The sequence below is a fragment of the Mustela lutreola genome, chromosome 18 (assembly GCF_030435805.1).
Source record: "Mustela lutreola isolate mMusLut2 chromosome 18, mMusLut2.pri, whole genome shotgun sequence".
Lineage (NCBI taxonomy): Eukaryota > Metazoa > Chordata > Mammalia > Carnivora > Mustelidae > Mustela > Mustela lutreola.
In genome coordinates this window covers 24,999,556-25,014,632 of record NC_081307.1, presented here as the reverse complement: position 1 = coordinate 25,014,632, position 15,077 = coordinate 24,999,556, and the positions used below count along the sequence as shown (strand labels likewise).

The window sequence follows — 15,077 nt, the reverse complement described above, 5'->3', positions numbered from 1 at the left end:
CTCCCCTTTCATGATCTCTCTCTCTCTCTCTCAAATAGATAATATCTTAAAGAAAAAAAAAAAAAAAAGACCACAAAGAAGTTCTGGCACAGAGCACGCATGTTACAGAGTAGGCAAAGAAGTGTGTAACACTTGAAATAGTGCAAAATAAGGTAGACAAGGTTCCTGTGTTTCTATCAGGCAGAGAGTAGGGAAGAGTACACATAGATGACGAACAAATATATAATTTCAGGTAATAGGTACTATTACGTAAAATGAAACATGGTTGGTAAAATGAGACATGGTTAGAGAACCAGACAAGCAGGGAAGGGCAAGAAATCATAATAGTGTCATCAAAAAAAATTACAAGGAATTAACATTGTGTGTGAAAATCTGGGGAAAAAGTGTTCCAGGCAAAAGGAACGAGTATACATACGCTGATAAAGAAGCAATTTGGCATATTTCAGAGACAGTGGGAGTCTGACCTAGATCAAGTAGGGCCCTGATAAGGAACTAAGATGTCATTTAAGTGTAATGAGAATTCTTTGCGGAGCATTTTAATCAGGCCAATGATGTGATCTGATCAGGGCATATAACCTGTGCAGCTGCACAGGGCTCCATGCTTCGTTTAATTCTTTGCTGTCACCATCTTAAAATTCTTAATAATTGTAACCTTTAACATGTATTTGATAAACAAAGTCCAATGGGACAATGGAACATGTTGCGAGAGAAGAGATGCACTGGGCAGCAGCACACACACACACACACTAAAATCAGAAGTTCAAGAAAAAAGTTTAGAGTCAGTTGTTGAAAGATATAATAATATTAGGGTTTTTTCCCTCAGAAACAATGTTAAGGTATCCTTTAAAGGCATAATAAGATGGCTCAAAGAATGGTAATCATTATTCAATATTTGAAGGGATCCAAATTCAAAACCCAACCACGTTTACTTCCTCCTCTCCCTGACTTACTACGCCCTCTGCACCTCCCCACTCAGTACCTCTCTAGGAATGGCACCCAGTCGAAGTGGTGAGGCCCAAAGAGCCATGTCCAAACTAGGAAAATTCTCTGGTACCAAAGATGATTGATTAAGAGTCAACATTTGACTCAAGTTGGGGCGTTGGATTCTTTCTATCTCAAGTTTAAAAACCAGAGTAAACTTGAAGCCAGGACACATCAACATGAGTGGAGGATTCTAGAGTGAAGATTCATAGACCTGTGCTGCTCAAGTCCCCAGAGCTGGCCTGGTTCTCAATTCTAGGTTTTTCTGCATGGCTGAGTTTCTGACTCAACAATTTGATGTGCTCTGACAATTTTATATTGTTATAACTTACATATTATTATATATATAATATATATTATATATAACATATATAATTTATATTGTTATAACTTCATGTATTTTTCTGACCCTTTACAAGGGTCCTTTGAAATGTAAATGATACCAGACCTTTTAATCTAGCTGATCCTATTACCACCCAGGATCTAGAATTCCTATCCTGCTTCCAGTTTCCTACTTCTCCAATCAAATCTACTCAACACAAGTAGATTATGCCTCCTTTAATACAGGTGTGATGGCTTCCAAACATGCAAATCACTAGTTGCAGAACTTTTTTGTCATATGAACAGAATTCAAACAGAACAGGGAAGTAATACTGTGAGTTCAATCACTATTATTAATCAGAAAATTTTAGCTATAAGATTTAATATCAGATTAATGATAATTAAATAATAAAATTAAGTTATTTGGGATAAATCATAAAGCTTATGGAAACTCAACTGTTTGATTTCCAAAAATATAACATGGAGCTTTTTCTCATTTGAGATAAAAGGAATCTATTCAGGCATTGACATCAATTTTATTAGTTAAAATACCCCATCAGTTTATATGAACCTTTAAATCATTATTTTTTTGGACCAAGTATAGCACCATCTATTTTGATGCTATAAACATTTTAAAATCCTGTTTTATTTACCAGTGTATAAATCTAAATGCCTAGCAAGTACCTGGAACAAAATAGGCACAAATAATACTTAGTAAAGGAGTAAATGTTTGAAAACAATAAATAGGAACTGATACCCAACATGCTTGCTATATAAACCTTCACGGACAAAAAATATTCAGTATGCTATCACAATAAAAATATTCAGCAGTCAAAATCTAAGTGTTCTAATTTGAATGTTTTCCTTAAAAAACTGAGACGACACTGGAAACCATAAGGGAAATAGATCATGTCATGGCTGTTCATACCTACTGTCACCACAGGATTCATATCCACATTAGTCAATCACTCATTCAATATTTACTACCAAATGCCTACTATGACGTACAAGGTTCTGTACATGCTCTACTTATTGCTGAAACTCTTGAGTCAATCCTGTAACCTCATATAGACTTTCTATGAAATTGGTTAATAAGTACTTGTTATTCAAGCGATTTATGGTAAGGTGTTCTGTTATTTGAAAGTGAGTGTTTCCAAGATAACAGAGAATCTAGAAAAGGGGCAAAAGACATGAAGAGACATCTTATACCAAAGGATATACAGACGTAAATAAGCATGCAAAAAGACATTCAATATCACTAGCCATTCTGGAAGTACAAATTAAAATCATCCTGAGATCTCCCTACACACCTACTAGAAAATCTAAAACAAAACAAAGTGGCAATACAAAATGCTGGCAAAGGTGCAGAGAAATTAGATTTCTCACATACTGCAGTAGGAATGGAAAATGATCTAACGCTCTGGATAATAAGATAACAGTTTCTTTAGAAAACTAAACATACTCTTTCTGTCTTTTTTAAAGTTATGTAATGTTAGTCACCATACAATAAATACTTCATTAGTTTTTGGTGTAACGTTCCATGATTCATGGTTTGCATATAACACACAGTGCTCCTTGCAAGATGTGCCATCCTTAATACCCATCACTGGGCTAACTCATCCCCTCTTCCTCCCCTCTGCAATCCTCAGTTTGTTTCCCTCTTAACATGTGACACAGCAATCACACTCCAAAGCATGTATCTCAGAGAAATGAATACTCATATTCACAGAAGAACTTGCACACAAATGTTCATAGAAGAGTTATCTATAATAGAAACTGGAAACAACCAAAATGTCTCTCAATTGGTGAATAGCTAAATCATGATATATCAACATGGTATATCAAATATGAGTCAGCAATTTAAAACAACAACAACTACAACAACAACAAAAAAAAAAACTGAAAGGCATTGTGCAGAGTGGAAAAAAGAGCCAATGTCTAAAAAAAAATCACATACTATATGACTCTGGCATTCTCAAAATGACAAAATCATACAGACAGAAAACAGATTGGTGGTTGGTAGGGGTTAAGGATGGGTTTTGGGGAGTCAACCACATAAAAGTATACCATAAAGAATGAGAGGGATCTTTGTGATAATAGTTACATATTTTGATTGCAGTGGTTACATGAACTTCCAAATGTAATAAAATGGCACAGAACTATACGCCCAATGTACCCATCCTAGTTTCCTGTGTTTGGTATTACACTTTAAGTTCATAAGGTGTAACCAATGAGAAAAACTAAGTGAAGGATACATGGGATCCTCTTGTTCTACTCTTGTGACTTCCTCTGAATCTACAATTATTTCAAAATAAAAAGAGAAAGGTATATAATAGATGCTTCTTATTATGTAAAGAGTTTCAAAGAGTCAAATACAATAAAGCAATATGATTTTTAAGATCTGTGGTTTACTGCAACAATCTAGCAAAGACAACCCACTAGAGCTTTCTTGAGGCATCAATGTAAAAGTTTTATCAACCCATTATGCGTGGATTTATAGATTCAGTAGTATTAGAAAGAGATGAGAACATGCATTTTCTCTTTAATAAATACTTTATAATTTTGTGAATATTTTGTATTATTTAGTCTTGAAGTTCTACAGTATACAATGACGGATTCCTAGACCATCCTAGCCAGTGTCAGCTTATAAGAAGTTAAGAGCTAAAAGCCCCCTACTCAGATACCAAACACATTTATAGACATAAATGTGACTTAGACTTTAGCATAAGTCCCACACAGTCTTAGCAATCACCATTGACTAATGGTGACCAACTAACTCCACTGCAACCAATGGAGGGGGAAATAAGGTACAATGTACTGATTCAGGAGGCCGAAAGAAAGCCTCCTAAATCCAAAAATGTGTGAAACCAATCTGCATGTCTCCAACGCATCCAACATCAGCAAAGATAAGTTCCTCTGCAACTTTTAACGATAAAGAGGTATTAGTAGATGTTTTCAGGGGAGGCAAAATAGTCTTATATTATATTTTCAAGAAACTCTATTAGCATAACATCAGAAAATCATAATAATCAATAAAAATATCCCCCCCAAAAAAAGAAAATTAATTTTGAACTTAAAAATTTCTTGGGGCAATAAAGAATGCCTATGTTTGCCTGTGGGAGATTTACCAGGAAAATAAACTAATGTAGATACAGTCACTGCACTCACCACTGGAAAGTCCTAATTCAATTGTGTACATGCAGAAAAATGACCCCAAAGGAGTATTTATAACACAGCTTTATATTAGGAGTTTGGTTTTATCTTCTAATGTTTATCAAGGTATATACCTATATTTTTAGTTATATGACAAATCTTAGTATTTTTATAGTAAGAAATGGGTTTTCTGATATAAAACCTCTTATTATAACTGATACCCAAGGACCAATAAATGAAATAAAATAATTCAAAAGGGAAGGTAAACTCAGAAGAGCCAGTGCCATGTGGCTGGTCATGACCAGCAATTTAGTGACTAAACATTTCCTTCCAGAGTTAACATTTAAGGGTTCCCCTACTAAATTACAAAATTTCCTTTTCTCAAGGAAAGCTAAAGCAAACTACAGCACACAAATCAAGCTATCAACAAACATTAACAGGACAAATCCCCATTCCCATACCAGCTAAGAATTTGCCCTGGCATTCAGCTCTCCATGACAATAATACCAATGACGACTGATTCTTGTCATCTTTTCCCCACCACCATTAACCTATTCCCTCACATCCTCACATCTTCCTACTCAGACGTGAAATGAAACTATGAGAATTCAACATTACCTTTCCTTTGCTTTCTGGATCACCAAATAAACTATAAATATCAAACTGCTCATTAGAGTTTGAAGGGTCTGAAAGCACTTCATACAGTGAACCTTTACAATGCTTACTTGACTCATTTTAGAAACACATGGACCACAAGTGCAGAAAATGAAGATCTGCCCTCAGTAATAACAGTGATTTAGAGGTAGACAAGAATGAAATCTCCATGTTCTCATTAGTCTTCAATTCAATCTAAATATTCAATAGCACCACATACTGAAGACAATAAAATTTCCATTTTTAAATATAAGAAACAATTTGGCTGTCAAGTTATGCACCGTTTTTCAAATTTTTATTATGTAGCACTCGATGACAATGATGACAAAGAAAATGTTCCATCTGAATATCTGTCTGTATAAGGACAAGGGCTCTTCATGCTGAATTTAATACAAAATCTCTCGTTTTAAAATGCTGTCAGTCACATTATTTAACCCAAATCTTGAAATACCTCCAAACAATAATTTAAGTACAAATATGAATCTACTACATATTTATTAATCTACCTTATAATTATTTTAAGAATTTATTTTAAGAATACATACAACCAACACTGTTACTTACCCTACGTGGCCAAAACTTTAAGTACTACCAAGAAAGCAGTTTAATTTTATCAAGAAACATTCTACTATTCTCTTTAGAAAATGCCAAATCTTAATAAACTTTGAAAAAGTACTTACTATTACTGTTATAATAAATTATCACAAGTCCAATGGTTTAAAACAGCAACACAAATTTGTTATTTTAGTTCTAAAGGTTCAAAGTTGAACACCTACGTGTCCCAGTAGGCTAAAATCAAGGTGTTAACAGGGCTGCATTCCATACTGGAAACTCTCAAAGAGAATCCATTTCTCTGCTTTTTCAATCTTCTAAAGGCCCCTGCTTTCCTAGGCTCATGGCCCCATTCCCCATATTCAAAGCAAGTAATGGCTGGTTGAATCCTTCTTACAATGCACCACTGACTTCCTTCTCTTCTCCAATTTGAAGAAACTTTGTCGTACTTGGGGTCCACCAAGATAACCTGGAATAATCTCTCCGTCTCTAGGTTAGCTGACTGGCAACCATAATTCCATCTATATACCCTTAATTTCTGTTTGCACGTAAAATAAAATATTCCTAAGGTTCCAGGAATTGAGATGTGGACATTTTTGGGCTATTATTTTTGCCTAATACATATAGCATGTCCCTTCTTATAGCTACAAGTTTTAAAAGCACAACTATAACACACATGACCCTCCTCCATCCCCTAATACTTCTATAAAATAACAGCAAGGTAAAAAAAAAAAATAAATAGAATAGTTCCATTATTTCCATTTGATAAACAAAGTAATTAAAGTACAGAGAGTAATCTGCCCCATAATCTGTCCCAAGTCAAAGTGCCTACTAATGAGAGATCCAAGAGTAGTCACCAGGTCCCCTGATTGCTATTTACTGTTTCTTGCAGCAGACCACAGTAGTCTTCGTGACTCTAAGAGCAAAATCTTTCCTATTGCTGGTAACTTCTTTTTTATCAGGCCACAATAACAAGTGATCAGCTGGGTGATTAATCACCTAATTTCACACACACACATAAACATACACACACGTACATATGTGCATATGTTTATATAAAAATTACATAAAATGTATAATGTAATAGTGTCTGTTTTGTTTTTTTCTGAACTAGAATCTTATCCAGGATATGAAGTTTGTTTTTTTTTTTAAAGATTTTATTTATTTATTTGTCAGAGAGACGGGGGAGAGAGTGAGTGAGCACAGGCAGACACAGTGGCAGGGAGAGGCAGAGGGAGAAGCAGGCTCCCTGCCAAGCAAGGAGCCCATGTGGGACCCGATCCCAGGATGCTGGGATCATGACCTGAGCCGAAGGTAGCCGCTTAACCAAGTGAGCCACCCAGGCATCCCTGAACTTAAGTTTTATGCAGTTGAATACTCACCAACTAAGGCATGCCCTTTTCTATGACAAAGAAAAAGAACAGACAAGATACAATTATATAACGAAGACTCTCCAAATGGTAAATAATGGGGGGGAGGCAGAAATCCTATTACATATTAAATAAGTAATTGAAATTTTAAATTGGGATAAGAAAAAATTAAGAACTGTACCTAAGAATGTTTATTAATTGATTTCAATAGTTAACTTTAATTATGGTATTAAGTGATACTCTGTATAGCTGACCTAATCTCTCCTAATAAACCAATTTGCTTAAAAAATATATTAAAAATATAATATTAAAAAGTATCATCACAGCTCCATTTTCTCTTGCATTTTTAATAAATAAAAAAATGTCTGAATCAATATTATATAATACGGTAGGAATATTATTTTTGATCATGTTATTTTTTTACTAACATGAGAGCAGTTACTAATTACTGAGCATATACGGTGATATTACGCGAAGGTACTTTATTTGCATCCTCACATGTAATCCCCTTAACAACTATATGAAGTACAGTTCTTACTGTCACTTTAATACTAAAAGAGAATAAGGAACTTGCTCAAAGACCCACCACATCTTTTTGACTCCAAGCAGTATAATATAATGCCACTGAGCCTGAAAAATGTTTTAAACTGCTAATTGTTAGACTTTAAGTAGCAGTTTGAATCTGAGGTTTCCAAGTAAGATATATTTATATAGTAAGGATCCTCTTAGTCTTTGCATGTAAGACAAATGAAGTCAAGCATTATTTGAAAGTACCGAGAGAGAGAGAGAGAAAGCAAGTGACAGGAGCTTTGTTTCTTTAAAATAATGTCACTTGCTCTATTCAGCCTCTCATACCCCGAAAAAGCTGACGAACTCCTCTTTATCAAGAGAATTTCTGTTACTTTTCTTCCAGGAGTCTTTAGAAGGTATTCCACTGACTTCGAAAATGTTGTAAATGGAAAGTCCTTTGCTTAATTCCGACCTCCACCTTTACAGGGGAACTTGAAGGATCTTTCAACTCTTTCTACCTGGAAAACATCAGTATATACACATTTGTCTTCCTCGGTGTGCCTCTTCTCATCAATCTAGCGTGGAATTCTGTGACTCTTCAATCTCAAGACTTGGGTGTTTCCAGCTTATCATTTGTTTACTACTGCTCTCTTCTATCAATTCCTTTTTTCTTTCTTCTTTCTTTTTCCTTCCTGAAACTCCTACCACATTAGGTATTCAAAATAATATTGACTTCCTGCGTCTATTTACCTTTATGACTTCATGATGCTAACATTTTGCTCTGTATAGGGGGTTATTTCTCATATGATCTTTAGGCTACTAATGTGGTTTTTCTTTAATTCATCTATTGAATTTTTTACCTTAGAAAAATATTAGATTGTTTTGGCCTCAGGAAGGCTTCTTCCACATTACACTTTAATTTCCCCAAGGGAATCTTTTTTAGTTTTATTTTTTTATTCAGGTATTTATCCGACCCCTACAGCAATTCTGGGTATATTCTGATTGTTCATTCTTCCCCTCTTTGAGAATTTTTCACTTGGTTTACTGGGCTTTCAGATCTAAATGCTGGATATTCCAATCAGTGAGAATCCCACAGGTCTTACAAAACCACACACCTCCATTATCACTGAAATTGTTTGCTATGAAGTCAGCACACTGCTCCATGCTGGTGAGGAATCCAGAAGTCTCCAAAGGGAACTAGCTCTGTCCCCTTCTCCCTTGAGAATCACAGAGTATAAGAAGAAGAAATGAGAGTGTGGTATAAATGTAAATAGTGTAGATAATAGAAATTATATAAAGATTTAAGAGATTTCTTGATTATCTTAGAGGCCCCATACTGGAACTTCCACCTAGCTATATCCTCAAGATCTCTGCAGCATTCATTGGAAATGACAGAAACCAATTCTGTCTACCTTAATGGAGTGGGGCCACTAGTAACACTGCAGGAAACAAAACTGCTACAGTGAATGATTCCTTAATATTTCTAAGGCTTTGTACTCAAAATTCAACAGTATAGAAGGGGTTGTCTGATTGACCAAAACAAGGCCATCCCTGTCTGCAGGATAGATAGGAAGAAGAGAAGTGGGACTCCAGAAGCTTCTGTATTTCTCCATAGAATGATCACTCATTGTTTTAAATCTCCAAAATCAGAAAAGTAGCTGGTACTAGCTAGCCAAAATTTAAAAAAAAGAAAGAAAGAAAGAAAGAAAGAGAAAGACAAATGTCTATTAGGACTCCCAGATTTTAATTCAATTAACTTTGTGAAAGATATGTCTACGACTTGGCTTTTTAAATGGAATTTCAAAGCACTAACACTTGGATAGTCTCAAAAAAATCATGTGACATATATTTAGAAAAGAAGATGTCATTTATTTTAATTTTTGGTGACTTTATATCTGGGAGTAGGGAGAAACAGGGAGAAATGAATAAGTTCTAAAGGTAGAAAAATGTTAATTTCTAAAGTAAATTAGATTTGTTAAATATAAAAATTATATCATCAGCATTAATATAATTAACATGACCTCTGTCTTAAGTAGTTGGTTTAATTATACAAACATTTAAAACTTGATTTTTTAAAATAATCTCAGGCTGTATTTTGTTCTTTATTATGGTAGCTAAACAGCATCTAAGAAACACATGGGATAGACTTTTTGTTTCTTTTTTGTTTTTTGTTGTATTTTTTTTTTAAGATTTATTTATTTATTTGACAGACAGGGATCACAAGTAGGCAGAGAGGCAGGCAGAGAGAGAGGGAGAAGCAGGCTTCCCACTGAGCAGAGAGCCTGATGCGGGGCTTGATCCCAGGACCCTGAGATCATGACCTGAGCTGAAAGCAGAGGCTTAATCTACTGAGCCACCCAGGCTCAGTGCTTTTTGTTTTTTTAACTGGAAATCTGTACCTATTAATCCGCTTCATGCGTTTCGCCCATACCCCTCCCACCACCACGGCCTTCCCCTCTGGCAACCACTACTTTATTCCTGTATTTATGAGTCTGGTTTTTTTTCATTTATTTGCTTTGTTGGGACAGACTTTTATAAATTGGCCTTTTATTTTTTTTTTTTTTTTTTTAAAGATTTTTTATTTATTTATTTGACAGAGAGAGATCACAAGTAGGCAGAGAGGCAGGCAGAGAGAGAGAGGAGGAAACAGGCTCCCTGCTGAACAGAGAGCCCGATGCGGGACTCGATCCCAGGACCCTGAGATCATGACCTGAGCCGAAGGCAGCGGCTTAACCCACTGAGCCACCCAGGCGCCCATAAATTGGCCTTTTAAAAAAAAGTCAATAATGGGCAAAGAGAAGAAATCAGGAAATCTACATTACATTAAAGTCAGAATTCAGGCTGAGATCTTAGCAGTAATAATAGCAATTAATAACTGCTATTACACCTGTCAGAATGGCTAGACCTAAAAAGACAGAAAATAACAAGTGTTGGTGAGGATGTGGAAAATAAGAACCCTCAGGCTGTGTTGGTGGCAATGTAAATTGGTGCAGCTAATATGGAAATCAGTATGGGGGTTCCTCAAAAAATTAAAAATAAAGGGGCACCTGGATGACTCAGTTGGTAAATGTCCAGCTCTTGATTTTGGCTTAGGTCGTGGTCTTGGGGTATAAGATTGAGCCCCATGTTGGGCTCTGTGCTCAGTAGGGGGTCTCCTGCTCTCTCTCTCTCTCTCTCTCTCTCTCTCTCTCCCCCTCTTTTTCTCTCCCTCTGCCCCTCCCCCGCTCGCACTTGCTCTCCCTCAAATAAATAAATTTAAAAAAAAAAAATAAAAATAGAAATAGCACATGATTCTTTAGCTCTACCATTGGGTATTTACCCAAAGAAAATGAAAACTACTTCAAAAAGATATGTGCACCCTATATTTACTGCAGCATTATTTACAATAGCCAAGATATGAAAGATAAGAAAGATGAATGGATAAAGAAGATGTGGTATATATATATACACACACACACACACAATGGACTATCACTCAGCCATAAGTAAGGATGAGATCTGGCCATTTACAACAATACGGATGAACCTAGAGGGTATAATGCTAAGGGAAATAATCAGACAGAGAAAGATGAATACCATATGATTTCACTTATTTGTACAATCTAAAAACAAAGCAAACAAACAAAAAGCAGAAACAGAACCATAAATACAGAGAACAAACTGATGGCTGCCAAAGAGGAGGGCAGAGGGGGGATGGGAAAAATGGGTGAAGGGGAGTGGGAGATTCAGGCTTCCAGCTATGGAAGGGATAAGCCATGGGGATAAAAATGTACAGGGGATATAGTCAACAGTATTGTGATAAGTAGCACTGTATGGTGACAGATGGTCCCTACACTTGTAGTGAGCACAGCATAAAGTATAAAATTGTCTAATCACTATGTTGTACACCTGAAACTAATATAACATACGTCAACAAGATTTCAATTAAGAAAGATAGCAACCAAGATTTATTATTTAACATTCACCATATCAAGTACTCTAAGAACTTTACATTTGTCATCAGCTAATCCTCCTGAGAATCCAAGCATTCCCGTTTCACATCTAACGAAACAGGGTAGTTAAGTGGGCCCTAGTTTCATATATAGCCGGTAACTAGTCAGGTCACCATATAGTCCCAAAACGTGTGCTTTGAAGCAACCATCCTGCTGCTTCCCTTAAGCCAGTGATAATGTGTCTTGGCTCTAACTTTATAAAATCAAAAGTATTCTCTATTCTACCTCACATATAGAGATACGGTTAATATGAAAAAAATCAGGTCAGCATTTCATCATCAAGGCAAAAACCTTTCAAAAATTAATTCTGCACACTAATCTCTCCAAACCATCACACTCAAGCTTTCGACCAGTTGTCCCAAAGTGGAAATTTGCCTATAGTAACACTTTAAAATCCCTTAACTATACTCAAATTTAGAAGGTATGATATATAAACTATGGGAGGTTTTGATATATTTGGTTTCCTAACAGGTTCCTGAAAGCTAATTAAATGTACAAAAGGGTCTACAACCAATCTTGTTTCCCATAATAACTATTTTAATAGCAGCTGTATCCTCAATTATATTTTGATTATAATTTGAAGGTGCCCTTTCCTTTCCCTCAACTTTTATAAGACACAGGAAGTTAAACAGAAGGAAAACATGATGTGCCAAAGTACACTACAGATATGGGGCTGGGGGCTATGGAGATCCATTCTCTAAAAATTCACGTCCTACATCTAGTCTTTCATTTCAACAGAACCTAGATAAAAGGAGCATTTTCGTTGTGTACTGTTGGGAGGGGGATTAGGAGGAAGAGGAAAGAATATTCATTTCGGTAAGATATTAAAAGCACCGATAGAATGGAAAATTCAGAGGTGTAGAGGTAAGAAAATAGAACACTGAAGCCTAGAAATGATAATTGGAGAAGGTGAAAACTATATAAAATTGTGTGACTAATGACAAAAGAATCCAACATACTTCACAAGGTAAAGCAAGAAGGAATGAAGATAGGGAAGTTATCACTCTAGATTAGGTAAGAATACATATCAAGTTCAAATACCAATCATCACATGGTAACTTACCACAACTAAAGAGGTTTTGTGGTCAGAGAGGATACTTAAAAGTTCAAGCTTTTCAGGGTAGTTTTAGGTAATAATGTAGCTCAGGATGTGGTCAGTGAAAGACTTAGGAGGAAATGGGAGAATAAAATGAAAATGGAAGATCTCAAAGATCAAAAAGGACCAGGGTATCCAAGGGCTCATGTCAAAAGATGTGGAAGTAACAAAAGACAATGACAGAGAATGTGATAAAGAAGTCATACATCAGGCATTGCAGTAATTTGAGGGAAAATAAAAAATATACTGGACACTGGAAAAATCTTAATAACTATACCACCATACATCTTTAAAAATGATTTATATATTTGAGTTTTATGATAAAGATAAACATGAAAGACTAAACTTGAAATGGATGTCCTCCCAGAAGACAACTATGCAAATCAATCTGCCACAGACTAAACAAATATCCACCATTCTGAAGGTCAAGAAATAAATACTGGTCTTCTGGAAGCTTGTTTTAGATTTAAAAATGAATGGTATACAGTAAAGCAAAATATTAGATACACACACACACACACACACAATTTAGATAAATACAAAAGAGAAAGAAATGTTGATTTCTAAATACAATTTCATATCATCTTGAAATTTAAAATGGTTGAAAAGTTCAGTTTTACTGAACTTTGCTTTTTTTCTAGGTTATGGCACATGTTGCTTTTTTTCTAGGTTATGGCACATGTTGAACATGTTATGCTTTGTACCACTGTATTTGAGCCACTCACTGAAAGCTTCCCAGTGCTAATAGCCAGTGTTCACTCATAGCAACATAAACAAAAAGATTTTGCCTTAGTGCTAGATGACTTTCCTTGAATCAACCTAAAGCATCCAAATATGTCATCTAATTCAGTAAGACTTTGTATTTTATAATGGCACTCATTTGATGCTAGGACGGAAAACTGCAGTCTTTTAAAGAGACTGTAAATTAACTAAATTTGTAATAGTAATCCATCAAAATTATGTTCCACATCAGTCAGCATCTGACTTGCATTTGGACAGTTAATGTTGTGAATCCTTTTCTTAACTAAGTTTATATTGCCATCTCCTTATTTCCCTTTTGATGGAAAAAAATTGCTTCTAAGGGTAAAAAGTAATAAAGCCTTCTTATTCTGAGAGAACACGATTTCTACCACAATAAAAAGAAAAAGGAAAGAAAAATGGTAAACCTTTATTTAAAATGTTATACCTGTCAGGTTGATCTAACAACTTAGATATCATCAAATAATACTTACCAATACATACGTCGATTTTCCCTTTGATAGCAGCTTCATGCAGAGGGGTATAGTTCCAGTTATCCCGGGCATTTGGATCAGCTCCTTGGCACAGTAACAGACTTACAACCTCAGCATGGCCGAAAGAACAGGCATTATGAAGTGGAATGAGACCTCCATCATCACGCGCATGGACGTTAGCACCCATCTGTAGTAAGTGTTCTACGACATCTTTCCTTCCAAACCCTAAAAAGAGGAAAAATATACATTGAAACAATTTTGTAAAGAGAACCATTAATATTTATTTAATAATATTACCAAATAGGAATGCTAGCAATACTGTCTTCTATAGTAAAAAGAGTTAAAAAAAAAAAAAAAGAAAGAAAGAAAGAAAGAAAAAAATGGCTACCATTCAAATGGATTCTTTCCTGTTAACAGAACTCAGAACTAAGAAAGCTCTTCCTTCGGAAGCTAAGCAGGGTCGGGCCTGGTTAGTACTTGGATGGAAGAAAGCTCTTCCTTGAGTCTTTGAACAAAAGACTTTTTAAATTTTTTCCAAAGGACATTTCTTCAATACCTTTTATGTGCCGGGCAACTCTGCTAGAAATACAAAATTGAATAAGACTCCAATCCAAGGTATTCACTTTGCCCTCATGCTTCGCAAGAAAAAATTATACGCATAAAATCCATCTATTTTAAGAAATAAAGGTTAATTAAATACTGCTGACAGCCAAATCTAAAACAAATTACAACACTAAACATTATACCAGAAGAACTAGAGAAGAACGTATGGATACCAGAAATATGTGGTAATAGTTTGGTTATGAGAACTCTGAAAAGGAAGAACTAAAGATAATGCCAAAATATCTACTCTTGGGACTGGTGGGCAAACTAAAAGTAAAACAAGGCAAGCTTGGATTTAGTTAGTCTGAGGAAACAATATGACAAACAAGTGCGAATACAGGCATTAAGAAAGAACCAGAAAACTGATAGGAAATAACAATTTTCAGATAGAAAAAGTGGGGGGAAAAAACGGATCTGAATCAGTGGAAGGACCAGGCACACAATGAGAAAAGTAAAAATTACCAAGAAAGTACATTATGGAAGTCAAAGGACAACAACACTATGCGAAGTACAGCATGATAAGGATTTAGAGGGGTAAAAAAGCCACTGACAATTTTAAATTATAGTGCAATGATGAATTACAAGCCACACTGCAATGGATTAAGAAGAAAGA

At 35.3% G+C, this 15,077-nt stretch overlaps 2 protein-coding genes across 2 annotated transcripts in view; one reads left to right on the top strand and one right to left on the bottom strand.

Moving 5' to 3' along the window:
- DUSP4 (dual specificity phosphatase 4) overlaps positions 1-15,077 on the top strand; it is a 277,349-nt gene that overhangs the window by 190,337 nt on the left and 71,935 nt on the right. The window lies entirely within an intron of this gene.
- Positions 1-15,077, bottom strand: part of TNKS (tankyrase) — a 209,908-nt gene that overhangs the window by 165,991 nt on the left and 28,840 nt on the right. The window contains exon 2 of the mRNA XM_059156236.1: positions 13,862-14,086. Coding sequence (XP_059012219.1) covers positions 13,862-14,086 — 225 coding nt within the window. The remainder of the gene's footprint in view (positions 1-13,861; positions 14,087-15,077) is intronic.